Source organism: Ochotona curzoniae, unplaced genomic scaffold (assembly GCF_017591425.1).
Source record: "Ochotona curzoniae isolate NIBS_2020 unplaced genomic scaffold, NIBS_Ocur_1.0 scaffold_1037, whole genome shotgun sequence".
Classification (NCBI taxonomy): domain Eukaryota; kingdom Metazoa; phylum Chordata; class Mammalia; order Lagomorpha; family Ochotonidae; genus Ochotona; species Ochotona curzoniae.
Genome location: NW_024467083.1, coordinates 22,655,376 through 22,678,330, shown reverse-complemented (window position 1 = coordinate 22,678,330; position 22,955 = coordinate 22,655,376). Strand labels below are relative to the sequence as shown.

The window sequence follows — 22,955 nt, the reverse complement described above, 5'->3', positions numbered from 1 at the left end:
TTTATTTTTATTGGAAACACAGATCCACAGAGAGAATGAGAGACAAAGAGAAAGATCTTCCACCCACTGATTCACTCACCAAGTGGCCACAAGGACTGGAACAGAGCCTATCCTAAGGCAGGAGCCAGGAATCTCCTCTGGGTCTCCCATGCAGGTACAAGGTCCGAAGGTTCTGGGCCAGCCTCGGCTGCTTTCCCAAGACTCAGCAGGGAGCTGGAAGGGAGATGGAGCAGCCAGGATATGAACTGGCACCTATATGGGATCCCGGTGCATACAAGGGGAGGACTTTAGCCACAGGCTACTGCGTCAGGCCTAGGATTTCCTGTTGATGCCCCAAATATATGCCCCTCTTTTATGCTTCTCCTTTTCCTGAAAATTTTCCGTTTTTATGCTTTACCAATAGGTTTGACCACATTTTTAAAAGTCATTGCTTTTTAGCACATGGCCATGTGTATGCAAAGGAAATCCAGTATAGAGAACTGCAAGTCACCAACAGAGGCATGCACAAAACAAGGAAAATCTAACTGGCAGAACCAAGAAGCCAAAGTGACATGAGAACCTCAGTGTAGGGGAGCCCTTTCAGAAATGAAAATTCCCTTAAACATGAAAATCTGAAATGAAAAGTCCATTTTACTCTGCTGGCCTGATTTCAAGTCTCTCCAATCAAGACTGGCTTTACCAGGCATTTCCACATACCTGCACAGCCAGGTCTCCCAAGGGTTAACTCCATAGCTCAGCTTGTTTCTCAAAGGTGTAACAGGAAGGGCAATCATGGCCTGATACATTTAGCCCCTGGCTTGACTGCAATTTCCCTCCTTCCTGCTTCCCCTTTTTGCATGCCTTCCCGGGAGCTTAGGTGTTGCTTAAGCATTGGGAAAGTGCTGGGAGGGGCCAAGCAGACTATATAAGAGCAGTTCAACTTTGAATAAAGGGTTTCACTTCACAAGAATGAGCCTTGATGTGTTGTGTGTGTTGTCTGTCTCCTCTGTCTCATAACCCTAGTCCCTCAGCTCGGCTCCGTGTTGCCAACACATACCAGCTTTCAGCTACTTAACCTACACAGTTTTCTCCCACTCCCAATTGGGACACTTCGAGAGGTATTTCCCCTACCTCCTTACTCAAAAAGAATAATAATAATATTGTCTTTTTTTCATCAAAGATAATCTCACACAGCCTAACTACACAGCCAGCAGGTCCCTACAACACTATTCTTATTTACACAATGTATCTTAATCATTTAAAGAAGAAACAATTTGCATTATAGGGCTTAATTATTTACATTAATTCTTCTTATATGTTTTATTTTCAACTTTGTTTACAACATTAATTCCTATGAAAAGATTCTGCCTTAGGAAATGTTTTACCCTAGATATATTTCCCAGGTCTGAAACATTAAATGTGGACAATTTTTCAAGCCACTTTTATATCATTTTATAAAAGAGGGCCCCATTTACTCTTCCTAAGAAGGACATAATATAAAAATAGAAACTGTCCTTAAAATCTTGAATAAAAAGTTCAACATTGACCTAGTTTTCCTTATCTGAAAGAGAACTACAAAAATCTCATCTACCTCTATTCAAAAAACCCTGAAAAATGCATAACAAATGCTTATTTTTAATTACTTTTAATTTGGTTTTTTTAACTCTTAATTCTTAAATGGGTTCCAGAAATAACGTACTTTCTGATAATTGTAGAGAAATAAAGTATAAAGTGATAGGCAATTTCATTATTTATTTAAGTCTTTCACAGTGGAAAAATGTGTATAATGAATAATTGCAAAATAATGTATCCATTTTTCCCTAATGGTTGTTCCCTAGCACACTAATTAAATTCTCCAAATCAGTTCCTATCCTGATGTATAAGAAATGGTTTACCAAGTGATTTCAAAACTTTTTGCTTTAACTAATCATTTTTTTAAAGATTTATTTATTTTTTATGCAAAATCAGATATACAGAGAAGAGGAGAGACAGAGAGGAACATCTTCCATCCAATGGTTCACCCCCAAGTAACTGCACTACCTGGAGCTGAGCTGATCCGAAGCCAGGAGCCAGGAGCTTCTTCTGGGTCTCCCATATGGGTGCAGAGTCCAAAGGCTTTCGGCTCTCTGTGACCACTTCCCAGGCCACAAGCAGGGAGCTGGATAGGAAGCAGGGCCACTGGGATTAGAATTGGTGACCATTTGGGATCCTAGGCGTTCAAGGCAAGGACTTTAGTGAATAAGCTACCATGCCAGGCCCTTCAACTAATCTTTTTTTAAATTAAGATTTATTTATCTTTATTTGAAAGGCAGAATTCACAGAAGGAAAAGGAGTGGCGTGGCAGAGAGGTCTTCTATGTGCTGGTTCATTCTCCGAATGGCCTCAATGACTGGAGTAGGGCCTGTCCAAAGCCAGGAACCTGGAGCTGCTTTCAGGTCTCCCGTGTGGATGCAAGGACTGAAGGACTTGGCCATCTTCTGTTGCTTTCCAAAGGCACATTAATAGGGAGCTGGATAGAAAGTGGAATATCCATGACTCAACCTCATGTTCATATGGGATGCTGGCCCTGCAGCCACCAGCTTAACACCATGGTACTGTTGCCAAAGGTATATATACTTATATTTTTAAAAAATTTTTCATTTGACTTCAAAATTCACCTGAAAAAAATTATTATGTTAAAATGTAGTAATCTTGGGCCCAGCATGGTGGCCTAGCAGCTAAAGTCCTTGCCTTGAATGTGCCGAGATCCCATATGGGCGCTGGTTCTAATCCCGGCAGCTCCACTTCCCATCCAGCTCTCTGCTTGTGGCCTGGGAAAGTGGTCGAGGACGCCCCAAAGGCTTGGGACCCTGCACCTTTTTGTGTGGGAGACCTGGAGGAAGTTCCAGGCTCCTGGCTTTAGTTTGGCGCAGCACCAGCCATTGTGGTCACTTAGGGAGTGAATCATCAGATGGAAGATGTTTCTCTCTGTCTCTCCTCCTCTCTGTATATCTGACTTTCCAATAAAGATAAAATAAATCTTTAAAAAAAATGTAGTAATCTTGTAAAAATAAAATCTAGCTGTTCACTAGTTGTAATTGTAGAAAAATAATCATTTTAATTAGTGATGAAATAAAATTATTTCACTTGGTACTTCTCTAATGTATTAGAAAGTAAAGGGAGAGAATCAAGATGGCTGAATAGGGTAAGGACACATTTAAACATATGGAGAAACATTAGCTAGTATGAAGAAGAACTGAAAGACACTATTAAAAGGCCAAATATAAGAGTTATGGGAGTCCCAGAAGGTATACAGAAAGAGAAGCTGGGTTTCAAAGTGTATTTAATGAAATAATAAGGGAAAACTTCCCTAATCTAGAGAAAGAATTGGGAAACAACATGCATGTTCAATCGAACATAACGAAAAGATCCTTAATTTTGCAGGTGAAGAAAATCAGTAGACATATAGAGAAGTGCCAGTTAAATTCACAGGAGACCTTTCACAGGAAACTCTACATGCCAGAAGAGAATGGAGCAACATATTGCAGATTCTAAAAGCAAAAAGCAAAAAATTGTCAGCTCCGGATAACATATTCAGCAAAGCTTTCCCTTGTCTTTGAAAATCAAATAAAATTCTTCCACAGAAAAGAAAAATTAAAAGAATGTCTCTTCCAAACCTGCCCTACAAACAATACTTGAAGATGCTCTCTTGACAGAGAAAAAGAATAACACCCACCAAAACCAAAGGCAAATGTGAAGAACATCCCAGTAAAAATAACGGAAGACTAAGTCAACCCATTGCAAAATGACAGAACCAAATTACCACCCATTCATATTAACCCTGAATATAAATTGCTTAAATTCATCAATCAAATATCATAATTAGCAGACTGCATTTAAAAAAAATTTATTTGTTGCTTACAGGAGACATCTCACCTACAAAGGTCAGTAGCAACTATATCTCATGGATTTTGATTTTTGTTTAGTTTCATCTCTTCAAAACACTTTGTCTCATTAAATTTTTCACTGACTCATAGATCATACAGCATCATTTTCTTCAAGAAGATTCTTGATTTTCTTTTTCATTTCTTCAGCGACTCATTAGTCATTCAGTAACATGTAATTTAACTTCATGGCATTGTAAGTTTCTATTTTTCTTCCTGTTATTGATTTTGTATTGTGGCTTTTCATTTAAGGGCATGATAGTAACTGTGTAATAGAGACTATCATATCCAGATGTGAGGAAACAATGCAGTATGCATCTCTACTTCCAGACAAAGATGGAATCCCAAAGAAACTGTTCACTATATCTTGACAATAGGATGCTGGAGTCTCTGCCATTCTCCATGCCCACAATGAGAGACATATGACTGTCTTTGAAGAATTATACTATAGTAATGATATAGGGGAACGGAGTGGTGGGTAGGAGGGATGGGGACTTGCTTAAGGGGAAAGGGAAATCCCAGGGCCTATGGAACTGTAGCACAAAATGATAATAATAATAATAATTATATAGAAGAAAAACAAATAAATATATTTTTAAACTAAAAAAGTTAAAGGGGCCACTATGATGGCTCATTTAGCTAATCTTACGCCTCATAAGTGCCAGCATCCCACAATGGATGTAGGTTTGTGTCCTGGCTGCTTCACTTCCCATCTAGTTCCTTGCTTGTAGCCTGACAAAGCTGGGGAGGATGGCCCAAAGCTCTGGGCCCTCGTATCCACGTGTGATATTAGGAAGAAGCTCCTGGCTTTTGTCTTCAGATTGGCTCAGCTCAAGTGATTCTGACCATTGGGGGAGTGAACCAGTAGATGGAAGGGCTTTCTCTGTAAATTTGTCTTTCTCTGTAAATCTTTGTCTCTCCTTCTCTGTAAATCTGATTTTGCAATAAAAATAAATAAAACTTTAAAAAAAAAAAAAGCTTAAGAATGGGCCCGGCAGCGTGGCCTAGCAGCTAAAGTCCTGGCCTTGAACACACCGGGATCCCATATAGGCGCTGGTTCTAATCCCAGTAGCTCCACTTCCCATCCAGCTCCCTGCTTGTGGCCTGGGAAAGCAGTCGAGGACGCCCCAAAGCCTTGGAACCCTGCACCCGTGTGAGATACCCAGAAGTTCCTGGATCCCAGCTTCAGATTGGCATAGCATCGGCTGTTGCGCTCACTTGGGAAGTGAATCATCGGATGGAAGATCTTCCTCTCTGTCTCTCCTCCTCTCTGTATATCTGACTTTCCAATAAATAAATAAATAAATAAATCTTTTAAAAAAAAAAAGCTTAAGAATAAACTTCCAGATTTATACACCTTGCAGTTTGTATCCAATATGGTTGATTACCATTCTTGATAAAGGTGGAACTTAAAGATATTTGGGATATTCAGAATGAGAATGATGAAACAGTTTCATGGTTTAATAAAGTCTCTCAGAGCTATTTGTCATGGTAAAAATCAACACTTTAATGGAAATTCCACTGGCAGATTTTAGCGAGTTTTTCTTTATAACATTCCCCAAAGCTGTGATATTTGAATGTGTGTGCTCTTAGACTTGATTCTACTTTTAGTCCAGCTTTACATGATCTCATACTAATGCAGGAGCCCAGTATATTAAAATATCCAGACTGGCTTCATAGATGAGAAGGGGAGATCTCAATTAAAAATTTGATAAAGGAGGGCCTGGCTTAGTAGCCTAGCGGCAGGAGTCCTCACCTTAGGTGTGCCGGGATCCCACATGGGTGTCGGTTCTGGTTCTTGTGACCCTGCTTTCCATCCAGCTCCCTGCTTGTGGCCTGGGAAAGCTGTCGACTATGGCCCAAAGTGTTGGGACCCTGCACCTGTGTGGGAGACCTGGAGGAGGCTCCAGGTTCCTGGGTTTGGATTGGCTCAGTTCTGGCCGTTGCGGCCGCTCGGGGAGTGAATCACCAGACAGAGGATATTCCTCTCTGTCTCTTGTCTGCTGTGCGTCTGACTTTGCAATAAAAATCTTTTGAAAATTTGATAAAGGAAACAAAATATCTGGTTTTCAAACAGTCGCATTCTATGTTCTCCCAGCAGAACATTCTAATTTCTAACTCCTCATACTGCTATCCAGGGGTGTTGATTGACAACCTGTTGGGAATTGTGTGGGCCAATGCACTGCTGGGAGCTGAGATTACAGAGATGCACATCAGAGGCCCTATGCTGAAGTAACACTGGCCAGTAGGACACAGTAACGATAAGAGTAAGCTATCAAACCATTGAAGGTGAAGTTAGCTTCTGTGCTCATCGTAATGTGGAAAAACACCAAAGAGAGCAAAGAGGTAACTTCTGGACAGTATATCTGGGATTGGAAATCTTTGAATACCAATAGGCTATTGTTTTCTCTTAGTATTATTTTCTCTTAGTATTAAAGGCATTTTTTTTTCTTTTAGAATTATATGCTCTCTTAATGTTGCAGGGAAATCAGTGCAAGGGATGGAGGCCTCCTCACTTCTTGTCTTGCATGGAAAAATTTTCACATTCACAATGTCAGTGGGGAGAGGGAAATATATTAGGTCAGAAACCTGCCACACCTGTCAGGAGGCAGACTTTAAGACAGGCAAAGCCTGCAAATGTGGTGAAAGTGGTGTCTTTTAAGCAGAACAACAGCTGACAATCAACAACACAGGGACAAACCCATCAGAAGACCTGTAACCCTGTCGTTTGCTCACGATAAAGCAAAAAGCTTTAAGAAGGGTGGGATTGGTGAAGAGAGCAAGAATACAAGTTTTGAGCCTTATGTCTTCAGGACAGCAAATACAGAATCTCCCACCAGGAATTCATTCTGACAGTACATTTCAAAACACCAGTCTAACCTGCCTCCACCCATCTCTGCATTTCCTTGTCTGCAGGACTGAAATGCTCCCAAAAGCTGGTTTGGGACCCAGTATAACTAATCAACTGTCCAATTGCTAAATCTTATTTGCAAGCACCGGGATTCTATATGTTGGTGCTCCACTTCCCATCCAGCTCCCTGCTTGTGTCCTGGAAAAGCAGTGGAGGATGGCCCAAAATCTTGACCGTGTAACCACATGGGAGATGTAGAAGAAACTTCTGGCTCCTGGTACTAGATCGGCGAGGCTCAGCCTTTACAGCCATTTGGAGCGTGAACTGGTGGATGGAAGATCTTTTTCTCTATCTCTCCTCTCTGTAAATCTACTTTGCATTTTCTTAGAATTCTCCCTCCCCTAGGAACACCCCCAAGGCCTCAAACTATAAAAATCCAGGCCTGCTAAAGAAGTGGAACTCTGCCCTGTGATCACTCCACCCATTTTAGGCCACCTTCTTTGAATTTATTAATTGCTAATAAATTCAGTTTGTCTCTGAGCTCACTCCCTGCTTCTTCTTTCTCTGCCCCTCTTTTCCAACATTTGGTGCCTTGTTTCTGTCCCACTTGTCTAACAGTAAGTCACTTTCCATCCTTATGATAAGCTAAAGACTAAGAAGTGTGGATCATTGCTCCTTTGCCATTCTCATGATAAAGCAATCCCACTCAACAGTATGTTGCCTCGTTAAATGCACCTTTCGGGGAGAAACAGGCATCTTATACATTTTCACTCGATCTTAGCCAAAAGGTGAGAAGCGATGTTCTTATACATTTTCCAAGTGTTTCCCTTTTGCTCATATCACCAGAGACCTAGCCGTATCTGCCTACTACCCATCTAACTCCTTACATTCATACTGTTCCTTTTTTACTTACTAATTTATTCTAGTATGTATATTTGGACTGGTTTTTGTAATGATTTAATGATGCTAGATGAAAAGTTCCATGAGAACAGGATCAGGTCCTTTGTAACTACTGTCTCTTCTTCACAGCAACTATAGTAGCAGATGTTAAATACATGCGTGAAAAGCTTGGGCAAGTTTTACATGTTCTCTCTTTCCTCTTAAGGTTAAATAATCTTACTGTCTGTAAAACGAACTGACAGTCGGCAGGCAGATTATGTGCGCAGGCACGGGACCATGCCCAAAGGGAAAGACTCAATGAGCAGTCCAGATAGCTGAAATTGATGTAATAACTTTACATTACACAAAGAAATAACAGCTGGGGACTCCTGAAGGTGGAAGTGGTAACACCAGCCATAGGAGATTTAGGAAAGGACCTGCAAGGGAATCAAAGTCAGCCTTACGCAGTCAGAGTTCCCCAGCTAACAGCTTTCAAAGAACTACTTGTGTTAGCCTCTCTGGGAGCCAGGTGTCTATCCCCCAGTATCTTTCCTGGGAAAGTACTTTCCTGGGCAGGAGGGGAGAGGCTCTGAGAAGACACCCTACTAATGTAAATAGATACAATTTTTCCAAATTCAAAGGATAGCTTTTCCAAGCCATTCCTGCGCCTGCAGTGTGCTTAGGACTCTCTTTGGGGTGGCATCCTTTACTCTCTCCCTAAACTGAGATGGGAAAGAGTGGTCATTGCTTATCCAATGCTATCAACAGAGTGAGCTACGGAATCTGAATTCTCACTGGAGCCTTTGATGAGATAATACATTAATTTTTCTGTAGTCAGAATTCATCCTTAAAACAAAAAAGAAAGAAAACAAAACCAGAACTCATCCTTTTTCTCATTCTTCTCCCATTGGGTAAATCATCTCTTTGCCTGGATTTCAACCTTATAATTACTGATTCAGCCACTCTGATTATCTGATACACCGCGGATATCTTGTGGTATCTAAGAAAGGTCAGTTGAAGGAATTCTGTCTTGTGTTTTTTAAAATGCTTTTGCAGCCTTGCCAATTGGTCCATCTGTTGCAGATAGTTCTTGAGCACAAAGGTCTCATTTTAGACTTTCAAATTAACTTGTTAAAAACCTGACTATAAACTCATCTAGTGTGGTAAATAGGAAAGAATGCCTGCGCTGTTGAGAAACTAAGGTTTGAGGACTTCTGGATTATCCCTGGAAAAAGAATTCCTTCTTTCCTTGATACGCCCATAGATTCAACCAGTGTAGCTAAAACCCACTTAGTCCCGCCACGACAAGGGACGCCTTGAGCCCCTCGGCACCCCGCCCCTAGCGTCCCAGCAGAGTCAGTAAACACGGAGATTGCTTCCTGCAGTACAGCTGGGTGGAAAAGTAGTCACCATCTTGGTTGTGGTTAAGCGCAGCCACTGGTCGGCGTCATTCAGCCCTCGTGCGCAAGCGTATTAGGAGCACACAACCCTGCCCCCCGCTTCCCGTGCACGCGCTTGGAGCCTGCAACTCTCGCGAGAGAAGCGAGATTTATTCCTACGTACCGGGCCGTGCTGCTTATGGCGGCGCTGGAGAGGGGGCGCTGAGCTGTTGGGGTGAGTACGACCCGGGGTCCACTTAGGGGTAGCGAGAAGCCTGGCTGAGTGCGGAGGAGAAGACCAAGACTAACGGGAGAGACTCCCGAGTCAGGGTGGGCACTCCTAGAGCTCTGGGGAGGGTGGATCTCACCCTGAGTTCCTGGCCCGGGTTTCCCCCGTTCGCTCCCCCTTCGGCTGGCTGGGCCTGAGGACAGGCCGCAGAGCTGAAGCGAGGAGTCGAGGCCGGACGGGGGGTGGGCGACGCGCGTGGTGGCAGCGGTGGTGGCGGTGACCAAAGTTGGGGGAGGGAACGAAAATGGAGGTTCCGACCGCAGCCAAGATGGAGGCCGAGGGTGCGGGGCTCGAGCGCGGTGGCTGCTGGGAGCTGTAGTCCGGCCGCCTCCCCCTCTGCGGCTTGGCAGGGGAAGTGGGAACTACAGGTCCCGGCGGGCGGGGCGAGGGGTGGTGGCGCGGTCCTTTGTGTTGGGTTGGAAGAGCCCGAGGCCGAGGCCAGGGGCCCCTCTGGACTTTTTGGAGTTTCCTAGCTGTCACCCTCTCGAGGGGGCCTGACTACGAGTACCAGAGCGCAGTGCGGCACCGGCGCCTTCTTTTGTGTGTGTGGAGTGAGACCCCACTCCATCTAATGAAGTGCTTGGGGACACCTCTCCTCAGCCGCATTTGGCACCGTAACGAGGCACTGCTGGCATCCTTATTTGCAGGCGCCCAAAGCTGGGTCTCAGCGTTTAGCCTTCCTACTCCTGTTCGTCTGCCTTGGCTGTCTTGAGAAAGCAGAGCGGGCGCGAATCTTTGGGGGCGCACAGCCCCTACCCCTACATCTTGGGGAAATGGCGTGCGCCGTGAGACTTGTCCTCCCTATACTTCGTCTGGTTCTTACTGGTGCAAGAGCTGGGCCAGCGTTGTGCAATCAACGGGTTTGGCTTTGTCACTGTGTGTGGTTATGTATTAGAGTCCCAGTCGGGAGCACACATGTTTTTGGGATTTTTGCCAATCTGATGTTTTAACAATTCCAAATCTTAGCTGCAGTTCTTTTGCTTCAGAGTTTCCCTTACAAACACTCAATGCTGTCTAAAATAGGCTTCAGTATGGGGGGGAAAGACAAGATTATTGTACGAGTTCATTTCCTTGTTTTGCTCTTAGAAATGAGAGAAAATGGGAGAGAGAATGCTCTAAGGCACCGTGGTATTTCCATCGATTTTTTCTGAGAGCTTTCGATTGTTGTGAGCTAAAAAAGAGCTGGCAGCTCTACCAGAACTGCCAACTTTTTTCAAATGTAGATTTCGAAATTATAATCCACTAATAGAAAGTACACTGTACGAAAACATTGAGTTATTTCGAGTTACTCAGATATGCATTCTCAGTGCTATGTTGAGAGTTGCAATACCTTGTTGTTTTGGTGCTAACCAGTAGTGATGTGGGAAGGGAGGGGGCTTATCTATTTGAATAGGCATATGCCTCAATCTTAAAAATCCTTGTTTCTGTTTTGCTTTGCTTTTTTGTTTGTTTGTAGCCCTAGGACTGAGATAGAGATGGTATGAGTTGGAGAGGGCTTGCAGCTGCTCTGGATGCTTCCCGTTGAGATGAGTATTTATAGCAGCTGAGTGGAAAAGTTAAGTATTTGAGGCCTAGAAGATAGGTGGTTTTTTGTTTTTTTTTTTTTTGTTTTTGTAAATAACTTCTGACTAAAGTGTGACCTTTAAAGAGTGTGGTCCACAGTGTTGGTGAATTCCTAACCATTAGAAAAGTGACAGATCCTGCCACCCTTGCTTTCCCCTGCCGCCTCCTGGTAGTCATTCATTCCCATGACCCAGGCCCATAGTCTTTTGTTTCAGTTAGGGCCAAAATGTACCAAACATACTGGTTTTAACCTTTTTCAGTTCAGTTGCAGTGAGTTTACATTGTTAAGACTATGCTTTCAACAAAGTAGTTGAAACATGGAAATTCTTTTGGACAGGCTTTTTTGAAAGGTGAATTTTTGAACTGTTTTGCAAAATAATATTTAGATCTTAGTAAATACACAATTGATGTGCCTTCAAGGCTTGCGTTTTCGAAAAACAAAGGGAGCTACTTTGGGACACAGGAGCCGCACTGTCTTATGGAGAACTGTTAAAACTGCAATTTTTTTCCCAATGGAGGATTACTGCAGCTAGAAAAATTGCAGTTGTGTGTTGGAGGATTTAATAACTAGAATGCCTTAAAAGGGGTGAAATTGCTGTGGTGGGAGAGACTCATTTTCTTGAATTCCATCATTTGTTACTATTAAATCCCTTTGGCCCAGTCAGTATTTTAAAAATTCCTTTGTCTTGATGTTAGAGTGTTTTCCACTTGAACAATACAGAGCTTATAAAATGATACATCCTTTTCTGCTGAGGTCAAACATTAATCTGTAATTGAAACTAAAGTTATCAGCCGATTTATCACATTGCACATATAAACTGCCCATTGGTTTGAAGCTACAGCCAATGGTAATTAGTGATTCCTGCTCCTAACTGTAAGCTCTGTGTTACATACCACCTCCTTTTATTAGTGAAAGCATTTGCCCCAAAGGCTTGGATTGGCTGTTTCTTTATTAGGTGTATTAGTGCTGCCTCCCCTGCCTCATTTGAATGATAGCCACTAGCCACATTTCTGTATTGTGCTTTTGAATTATGACTAGTCTGAACTGAAACATGCTGAGTGTAAAATAGCATCAGATTTCAAGCTGAGTGTAAAATAGCATCAGATTTCAAGGAATACAAAATACTCTTTCATATTGGTAACCTGTACAGTGATAATATCTTAGCTAATTGCTTAAATGGGACATTTAATTAAAATTTATTTCATCTGTTTCAGTTTTTATCTAGTAACTAGAAAATTGTGTATGTTTGTCTTGCACTGTATTTCTCTTGGACTGCTCATCCACATTGTTCTCTGAAGTACCTGGAGCCTTTGGCTTTTTTCCCCTTGGTATTTGTCCCACTTTAAAGTAGGTAACAGCAGTTAAATGACATGTTATTTTAGCTGTCTTAGTAGATTTCAGATAGTTTATAGGCAAGTAAAATTGTCACATTTAAATATTCAAAACCAATTGAATCAATTTTATGTCTTCTCAGTGGAAAGTAATATTTTAAGTTGATTAGTTATCTAAACTATCATTTACTGAGATCCTAAAGTAACAGTGATTTCAAATCTGTTAGGCACCAAACAGGTTACACCAAAATGTGTTAAAAGAGAACTAAAGACAGGTTAATGTATCAAGAAATAATATGATATAAAGTTTCCAATTGAAAATTTAGGTATAGGGCTCTGGGGCTCAGTAAAATGTTAAGCAGTTGAAAACTGACCTGTGTGGGTGTTTGATCTTAAGTGAAGAAAGGCCTAGAAGGGAAGAAGTTGGGTGGGGAGACCTTTATAGGTTGGTGTAGGCTTTGATTACCACTCTCACCAGCTGAGTGCTGCATCACTTTCGGAATCATTTGTCTGAATGATTAAGTAGGTGGTGTAAATGAGATGCTTTCCTTACCACCTAAATGTATTGGTTAACATACATTAATTAAATGCCTTCTGTGTCATGGCTACTGTTGGGCCTTTGAGATAAAGCAAAAACCAAAGGCAGATAATAAATAGCAAAGCAGGTAGTTATAATTTTAAGACAGAATGTAGAGAATAACCATTTGGATTAAGTTCAAGTAAAGGAATTTAGCTTTAGCTCCTCAGACATTATGACATAATATTTGATAAAAGCAATATTGTTTCCATTTGAGCAAAGGGGAAAAAAAGTAGAATACTTAGTAGTCAGGAAGACACAAATTGGCTTTAAATTTAAATCGTTACTTAACTGGTAACAGTTTGGTACTGGTTTTTATGTAGTTCTAGTGTTTAGCTTGGGGGAGATGACCTTAGATTTAAAGGGTTAAGGCACAAGGAACTGACAGTACTGCCAATGAGTGTTAGTAATCTTGGCCGGAGTAGCCAGTTGCATTGATGCTTGACCAACACTAAGTTTTTCCTGTTAATTATATTGAAAATAATTAGCTACTTGTAGTTTCCTTGGGTTTAATAGGTACTGATAGGCCAAGACTAGCCTGCCATTAATTCACACTCTGGATCCTAAAAACCTGCTGTGTTGCTAAGTTGCAATTTTTTTTAAAAAAAGTTTTATTTATCTTTATTGCAAAGTCAGATATACAGATTGGAAGATCTTCTGTTGAATGTTTCACTCCCCAAGCAGCCGCATCGGACAAAGCTGCACCAATCTGAAGCCAGGAGCCCAGAGTTTCTTCAGGACTCCCATGCGCGTGCAGCGTCCCAAGGCTTTGGGCCATCCTACTCTGCCTTCCCAGGCCACAGGCAGGGAGCTGGATGGGAAGCGGAGCTGCTGGGATTAGAACCAGCATCTAATAGGATTCAGTTCATTCAAGGCAAAGACTTTAGCTGCTAAGCTATTGCGCTGGGCCCCATAAGTTGCAAGTTTTAAATTCTGGACACAGTGTCACTCAGGGTAGTGTGATACTCCAATTCAGTTTTAACTGTTATTAAAGATTTATTTATTATTATCGGAAAGGCAGATTTACAGAAACATCTTCCATCTACTGGTTTACTCCCAAAAGGCCACAACAGCCAAAGCTGAGTGATTCAAATACAGGGTCCCAAGTCTTTGGACCATCCTCTTCTGCTTTTCCAGGACACAAGAGGGAGCTGGATGGGAAGCGGAGCAGCTGGGATATGAACTGGTGCCCATATGGGATCCCAGCATATACAAGCGAAGAGTTTAGCCACTGGGCTACCACATTGGGCCCTGTTTTGTTTTTTGAAATTTTATTTTCTGAAATACATAATTGGAGGGGAGAGAGAATAATAGCTCTTCTGCCTGCTGGTTCACTCCCTGAATGGCTACAATAGCTGGTGGCAAGCAAGGAGCTGCTTCCGGATCTCCCATGTCAGTGCAGGGACCCAAGCACTTAGGCTATTCTCTGTTGCATTTCCAAGCACATTAGTTGGGAGTTGGATTGGGGTGGAAGAGTCAGGATTCCGCTGGTTCCCATATGGGATACCAGCGTCACAGCCGCCCACCCCCCATTACAGTTTACAAGAGAAGTTGTTTTTCTTGATTTTTCTCTCCCACCAAAAAGCACACATTCATGTTCTTAATCTTGAATTGTTTAAGATCGGAAAGTCTACCTGGGTTATTAAGGTAAGATTAGTAACCCAGGTGTATTTTTAAGATATGATTTCTGAATTAGATAATTAAGACTATGCCCAGTTACAGTTGACTTGCACTTTCGTCTAATATGGATTAACTGCCCTTTGACTTCCTCGGTTTCTACTGTTGGTTTTGAGCATCACTGCATTAGGTACTAAAGGGAACTGTGATGAAGAAATGAACTTGTGCTTACTTCGCAGAAATTTGAAATGTAATTGGTGGGACAAGACATGTACAAATGAAGCAAACAAAGTAGAGAAATGGGTTGTTATCCAAAAGATTGATCAGGCAATAAGTGGTACTTATATCCCATTAAATAGCAATCAAGGAAATAATAAAAGCTTGTGCTGGAATGGTCAAGAAAGACTGTTTTGCCACCTTGAGGCTAACAGAAATGACAAATCTACCATTCATCAATTCAGTCCCCAAGTGTGTGCAACAGCCATGGCTTGCGCAGACCAAGGCTCTGTCTGTTTCCCATGTGGATATGGATGCAGAGACGACTCAAGTACTTAAACCAGCATTTCCTTCCCAGGTCTTTTAGCAGGTTGCTAAATAGGAGACATGATAGCCATTGGAGACAGGACCAGCATTCCGATGTGGGTTGCAGGCATTCACATGGCACCTTAGTACACTCCAGCACAGCTCCTGCTGCAAGGTAGCCAATTTTAAATTCCCTGTGAGAAACCCTGTATGAGCAAAGAAGCCTAGAATTAAGTAATCTCTCAAGAGTTGTGTTTAAAGATGAAGGGAAGAAATGGATCTTTATAGGTAAAGGACTGGTGGGCAGTAGAAAGTAGAGGCTCCTTGAATGGCAATTCTTAACCCTGGCTGCAAGTCAGAAACATTAGTAGGTGGTGCTGAAGGTACAAAACCAGTGCCTGGTACCTAACCTGGGATGATTTAGACGAACTGTGAAACATCAGACAGGTGATATTGGAGGTAATATTAGATTTAGAAAATGTTCACCAGTTAGATGCTACAGATTGAGTATCTTACCCAAAATGCCTAGGACCAGAAATGTTAAATATTTTAGAGGATTTATTTACCTATTTATGTTATCTTATTTTTCATTTTCTTTGAAAGGTAGAGACAGGTTGTCTCAGTGGCTTGCTTTGCAAAAGCCTGCAACACTAAGTTTCAGGGCTGGTCTCAAACCAACAGTGATGGCTCCTGTGTTGGCAGGGACCAACATTTGCTGTCTTCCCAGGATGCATAGCAGCAGGAAGCTGGGTCAGAGGCAGAGTTGGAACTCAACTCAGGCACTCTGAGAAGGGACGCCTGTATGCCATACATTTTAACTGATGCACGAAGTGTCTTCCCTGTGAGTTAGTCTTAAAGCGAATAGTCTAATTTTTTCTTTCTAAGATTGTGTATCTATTTGGAAGGCAGAGTTGGAGAGGGAGAGATTTTCAATCTCCTGATTCCCTCCCCAGATGGTCAGTGCTGAGTTGAAGCACAGTCAGATTTCATCCAGGTCTCCAACATGAGAGCAGGGGCCCAAGTACTGGATTTTTTTTTATTATTATGTTAGCACTGAAAAAGTTTGATGTTCTGAATAGTTTCGATTTGAGGATTAGAGATGCTATACCTGTTTACCAGTAAGTATCACTGATTTAGAATTTAGCTCTCCTGTTCTGAACAGTTTTACCAGCATTCTCACCCCTCAGTTATTCTTACTGCTGATTAAAATTTTTCAAATAAATATCCATTGCTAGCATGTCTGCTTATTTCCCTCCTATGTAAATCTTTTATCAGCACTATTTTAGTTAAATATTGGAGGATAGTACAGCATAATCATTTGTAATTTCATAACTCTTATAAAAATATTAATTCTGTTCTGTCTCTTTATTTTAAAGTTTTATTTATTTATTTTTTTTATTGGAAAGGCAGATCCACAGAGGGAAGGAGAGACAAAGATCTTTTATCCACTGGTTCACTCCCCAAGTGACTGCAGTGGCTGGAGCCAGTCCAAGCCAGGAGCCAACAGCTTCCTCCGGGTCTCCCAGGCATATGCAGAGTCCCAAGACTTTTGGGCTGTCCTCTGCTGCTTTCCCAGGCCAATAGCAGGGAGCTGGATGGGAAGTGGAGCAGTCAGGACACAAACTGGCATCCATATGGGATCCTGTCAAGGCAAGAATTTAGCTTCTGAACCACCATGCTGGGCCCTCTGTTATATTTCTTAGATATATTTTTCTCCAGACAGTTCTCATCTGTTTAGCATAAGCAGCTCAAATGATTTTATTTTCTTAGTCATCTATTTTTTAAAGATTTATTTATATTTTTTGTTGGAAAAATTTACATACAGAGGAGATATAGAAAGATCTTCCATCCATTGGTTCGCTACTCAAGTGGCCACAGTGGCTGGAGCTGAAGCAGGTCTCAAGCCAGGGGCTTCTTCTACTCATGCAGGGTCCCAAGGCTTTGAGCCATCCCCTACTATTTTCCTAGATCACAAGCAGAGAGCTGAATGGGAAGTGGAGCAGTCAGGACACAAACCAGCTCCCATATGGATCCCCACACGTGCAAGGCAAGGACTTTAGCCACTGAGCCATCACATCCAGCCCTCCCATAGGATTTAAACACTTAATGCTACTGTAATGAAAAGCTGTGACTGCTTCTGGTCTTACCAAGTTTAAAGGCTTTGTAGTGGTTCCGTACAGTCCTCAAACTAACTTCTTTCCGCTTCAACCCAACCTTCTGTCCTGGGGAGGATGGCCTGTTGATGTTCGTGGAACAAGCAGCCACACTTGTCACGTGAGACATTCACACAGAAAACTTTGGATTCTTGGTTTAGAAGATCATGTAATATCTGATCCTTGCTCTCAAGGGATGTAGAACTTAGTGACATTTTCCAGGTTGGCTTATGTGATATTTCATGCTTAGAATATTCAGCTGTTTCCTTCTAAAATTCTGCCTTTTTGTTTCTAGGTTCAGTTCATATTCCACCTCTTAACCGACCGCTTGGTTCACCATGTTGCTTTGATACACATTCAGTAGTGAATAAGCAATGAGTAGTGTTTCTGGTATAGTATGAGACATAGTAGTAGGAATGCAAATATTAAGCAAGATAACTTGTTACTTTTTGTCTTGTATTTCTGATTTTCCGCATATATAACTCCTGTCTTCTCAGCAAGATTACAAATTCTTGGCTTACGGAACTATTTTTCCATAAAACTAAACAGTGCAAGGTGCTTATAAAATGCTTGTACTGAATTGAGTATCATGTGTAATTTCAGGCTTATTTGGGAGGAGGGTTAGTAAAAAGATATGTGGATAATTGGGAATCTTAGTGTGTGATACCACAGGAGATAGTTGGAAATTGGGCAGATTGCAAATGGATTTGCTTGCAGTCTCATGCTTTACTTGACTCATTCGTCTAAAGAAGGAGCTTTGTCCTCCTCTGTCCTGACTCTTCGCTGTACCTTGTATTTTTGTCTTTTGTCTCTAGTATGAAGTGTAACAGAACAGACTTTACCACCTGAAACTGCTGCTTCAAGTTCAGATCAGGCAAGGAACAAACCTCGAAACAACCAACAAGACCAAAGAAGAGTACACTTAAGTTGAAGACACAACACTTGATCTGAAACAAGAAGTTTGTGCCTACTCAACAGCTTTGAAAGAGCACTTCCTAACGCTGCTAGTAGTCTTTGTTTTCTTCAGTGCTGTGCTGTGAGATTGCCCGGTGCAGCAGCAGTTGTATTCTTTATTAGCTTGGTAGATCATTTTCTCTCGCTCTTTAATACTAGCAACTTTCATCCTCTGAAAAAGAAGAATCAGCAGATACTACTGAAAGTGCAATATTTGATTATCATTGCGAGGTAGGTTTGTCATTTTCTTTTTAAATTCCTTAATTCTGAACTTTCTAATTATTTAGTTAAATGTAACAATTTAACTTTCCTACTATTTAGAATAAAAATATCAGTATTAGATTAATTTATTGCTCTTCTAAGACAAAGGCTGTATTTATGACCTAAATTGGTATTTTCCACAAAATATTATATTAATACATTGTGCTGTTTTACTGTCTTAATGGTTTCTTAGAAAAGCTCTGTACTGTTTGGGACAGTTTTAGGGAACAACTCTTTAATCTAAATACCTCTTCTATTGTACTGTTCATTTCTGCTTTCTGAATGCAACCATTTTCTGAACTAATTACCATTTTGTGGGTGAGTTTTAAATAATTGTTCATTAAAGTGTATTTTATCTTGTGTCTTGACCCATATGCAGCACTGAATTATTCTCTTATGATTGCATAGACTTTAGTCATGGTCTTTTTATTCATTGACTTCTAGGTTTTTACTAGGGATAAAAACCATGCTCCATAGTTCCAACACTTGATTTTGAAAAATCAGGATTTTCCAGGTGAAATATGTTTCCTTGTCTAAGCTGATTCCTTGTCAGGTGCCTAATAGTCATACTGAGGAAAAGAAATAGCTGCTCAGAGATGTTAAAAGAGTCACGACACTTAGAGGTTTGACTCTTCCTCTCCCATACACACCAATGAAACTTGGAACACTTCAGGCTCTCACTTTACTTTTGAGAAAACAGTTTCAGAGAAGTAAGGAATGAACTGTCCTTAAGAAGCTGGACTGAAAGCCAGTCTTTTATTCCACGTGCATCAGAGAATAGAAACTGATTTCTTATGTTAGAACTGCAATTTATATTTAAATTTGGTTTGAGAAGATCTTATGATTCTGCTTTTTCTTTTTTTTTTTTTTTTTTTTTAAGACTTATTTACTTTTATTGGAAAGGCAGATTTGCATAGGAAGATCTTCCATCTGCTGTTTCACTGTCTAATTGGCCTCAACGGCCAGAGCTGAGCCGATCTGAAGCCAGGAGCTTATTCCAGGTCTCCCACGCGGGTTCAGGGTCCCAAGGCTTTGGGCCGTCCTTGACTTCTTTCCCAGGCCACAAGCAGAGGGGCTGGATGGGAAGTGGAGCTGCTGGGATACAAACCGGCACCCATGTGGAATCCCAGCACATTCAAGGCAAGGACTTTAGCCGCTAGGCTACCACACTTGGCCCAAGATTCTGCTTTTAGTAAAGGATGATGAGTTTTGTTAATGGTTTTGTTTTCCCTAGTTGTCTGGGGCCTGAGATTGTGTAGCAGGTCAAGTCAAGCTCCAGCCTACGGTAACCAGGTTCTTTTTTTTAAGATTTATTTATTTTTATTGGAAAGGCAAATGTACAGAGAGGAAGAGAGAGAGGAAGATCTTCTGTCCAATGATTCACTCCCCAAGTGGCTGCAATGCCCAGTGCTGTGCCGTTCTTTCCAGGTCTCCCACGCAGGTTCAGGGTCCCAAGGCTTTGGGCCATCCTCGACTGCTTTCCCAGGCCACAAGCAGGGAGCTGGATGGAAAGCTGGGCTGCCAGGATTAGAACTGGCGCCCATATGGGATCCCGGGCGTGTTGAAAGCGAGGATCTTAACCATTATGCTATTGTGCTTTTTTTTTTTTTTTAATTTGAGTTGAGAAGTTACAAAAAGGGGCAAGAGATATCTTCCATCTGGTGATTCGTTTTCTAACTGGCAGCAGCAGCTCGAACTGGTCCATGTGAAGCCAGCTTCTTGGTCTCTGGTGAGGGCTCAGGGGTACAAAGATTTTGACCATCTTATACTGCTTTCCCAGGCACATTAGCATGGAGCTGCATCAGAACACTGCTGGGACTTGAACTGGCTCCCATGTGGGATACTAGCACTGCCACAGCCATTTTTTTTTAAAATTCTATGATAGTTTATTATTCAGCTACCTGCTTTTTCCATTAGTCTTCTACTTAATTGTTACATACAATAACTTTCATTTTGTTTAATGGTACTTCCTAAAGTGTTTCAGTGACACTGATAAGACAGTTTATAATGCCATAGAAATACAGTTCAGCCAAATTATTGGCAATTCTTTGAACAAGCACATGCTAATATTTTATCATATCTAAGATTATTTGAGTGGTCTGTTGTTCCTTTTGGGAAAAAAAGGCCCTTAGCAAATGGGTGAAGGCGAGAGAAAAGAGCTCAAGTCAACCAAGATGCTGGTGGAGGGATATCGCTTAGTTTGGGTTCTTTTGGTGTGCAATTCTGGGTAAGACTGAAGCAGTACAACCTAAGTCCTGTTCATGGAAAGGGACAGTAGTTCCCTTTTGTTGAGAAAAATAGAATTCTTAATCTGCAATCTGCAGACGTATTTGGCAAGACTTGACAGTTGACCATCTGCAGCTTTTTGTCTTGTGTATCACCGGCTATTTTGTTTTATTTGTATAATAAGAGCTATAGCTTAAATTTGAAAAAGCACAACCTAAAATAAGTGATCTAAAATTATTTTTTTAAACATGTTGTGAAAATTATTAGATTCTGTTTGAGTTGTTAAAAAAAGTGCAAATAAAGAGAACAGTGAAGTAAATTACAGAAGTTGTTTCTTACTAATATTGCAGAAATGTTTTATTCTCACTGGAAATATTTCTGGAAGCTTAGCTTTTAAGTGTTTAACAAATATGCTATTATAAGTTAATATCTCAGGAACAATACACAATTTTTTTTTAAACAGTTGTAAGTTCATATCATGGTCTAGATATAATAGTCCAGATCTTTTTAGCATACTTGTTAAGTCTCATTAGGTAGATGTTTCTTTCATAATGTGGAAGTTGAAGAACCAGTACTAGGAATAGAAGTGTCAACTCCCAATTTCTTTGTCTGTACTTGTTTTTCTTCTGTGGGAACTGTTTTCAACAATTTTTGTATTTGTAAGGATGGCTAAGCTATATGATTATATTGTGTGGCCACTTATTTGGGCACATCTTAATTTTGCTGTATGAAGAACAAATAAGTTGAGTTTGGACTTCATTGTCAACCTATCCACTTTCCGCAGAATCCTGGAGTAATATGTGGGCTGTGACCATATGACATACCGACTCAGTAGGACCTCTGCTATAAATATACAGTATTTATGAAAGATGTTTTTCTTTCCACATGACATTGGATTAACTGTGTGTAGTCTATTTTAAGGGATATCATTGATTTAAGAATTAAGTTTTAAAGGTGCTGGATATTGAGAAGAAATTGGACTGAATAGCCTTGCTCCAAAGACAGCATCCTTATGACATTTATAAAGTAGTAGATATCATGGGTTAGTGATTGCATAAAAGACTTAAGAATGTTTGGCTTTTCACTGTCAGTGTTACCACATACTTCCCATAATAAAATCTAAGTTATGTTTTGCTAGACCTGGTAAATCCGCAGATTGACTGTGAGCTGTCCATTGAATTGTTACTGATCATAGTCTGAAACATTGTGTTGTGTTACCACAGCTGTCTGAGATGGAAAACGTTTTCACTGTGTCATCAGATCCTCATCCCCCTCCTGCAGCCCCTCCTTCACTATCTTTACCTTTATCTTCATCTTCTACCTCATCTGGGACTAAAAAACAAAAGAAGACCCCCACATATCAGAGATCTGTAAGTCAGGAAAGCAGTGATCTGAGCTTGCCTTGCTTTGTGATAAGAGCATGACTTAGCTGGGCCCCCTCAGTGTGGTTGAAATGCTCTGAAAATTCGCTTTCTGACTTTCCTAATCATTTCTTTAACCTTGAGTCTTGAGAGATTAGTAGTTTAGGACCTTGCCCCTCAAAGGTGTTCAAGAATCAACCATTGATTTAGCTCTTGGATCTTGTCAGAAATGGAGGCTCCAAGTCTCTATCTCTTCCACCTTGAAGTTTGATTTTAGACAAGTTGCTGGATAGCTTAAGCCTAAGAAGCTGTTGTTTAGAATCCATTGTTTGGACATAGACCTGCTTGGTTTGAATTTGTGCTGCATGACTATAACAAATTGTTTTACTCCTATGTGTGCGCATTCTTGATAAAATGGCAATTAGTATATTTCTTATGGTCTTTTTTGAAAGGGTTAATCATGTCAAAGGTGTAGTATAGAATTAGAGCATTCACATATTGTTTATGGTTCAGTTTATCTTCATAGAATTTTAATAACTTCCTAATGAATATGTATCTTTTGTTAATAACAGCAGATATCTCATTTAAAACGCTTAAAAGTTTTCAGAGTAAGGGTCTAAAAGAAGTTAACAAAGTTGATGGGTTTTTATTATTATTTCTTTTTATTTGAAAAAGACAGATTTTACTGAAAAAATGAGAAAAATATGTCTTCCATCTGTTGGGTCACTCCCCAAATTGCCACAATGGCCAGAGCTGGCAGATGGGAGCTTCTTCCTGGTCTGTCAGGGGATGGAGGGGCTTAAGTACTGAGCCATCCTCTGCTGCTTTCCCAGGCCATAAGCAGGGAGCTGGAATCAGAAGTGAAGCAACCAGAACACAACCATTGCTTGTATGGGCCGAGGATTAGCTTGCTGTGTCACTGCACCTGCCCAGAGTTAACCAGGAACTGCTACTGTTAGCCTTTGCTAGAGATTTGGCCTATTATGCTTCATTGAAATTTTACTTAAGTAAAATGAAAAACCCTATGAGATAGGGCATAAATGTGCTTGGTAACTAAAAATATTTTTGTTGCAATGCGTCTGAGCAGCT

The 22,955-nt window shown here is 41.0% G+C and overlaps 1 protein-coding gene across 6 annotated transcripts in view; it reads left to right on the top strand.

Moving 5' to 3' along the window:
* The first annotated feature begins 9,158 nt into the window (after window positions 1-9,158).
* Window positions 9,159-22,955, top strand: part of CSDE1 (cold shock domain containing E1) — a 35,804-nt gene continuing 22,007 nt past the window's right edge. For 2 of the 6 annotated variants that reach the window (XM_040998861.1, XM_040998860.1), the window contains exons 1-3: window positions 9,159-9,246; window positions 17,880-18,249; window positions 21,729-21,875. In XM_040998861.1, coding sequence (XP_040854795.1) covers window positions 21,738-21,875 — 138 coding nt within the window. In that variant the 5' untranslated portion in view covers window positions 9,159-9,246; window positions 17,880-18,249; window positions 21,729-21,737. The remainder of the gene's footprint in view (window positions 9,247-17,879; window positions 18,250-21,728; window positions 21,876-22,955) is intronic. The other 4 variants (XM_040998865.1, XM_040998862.1, XM_040998866.1 and 1 more) reach the window with 2 other exon arrangements.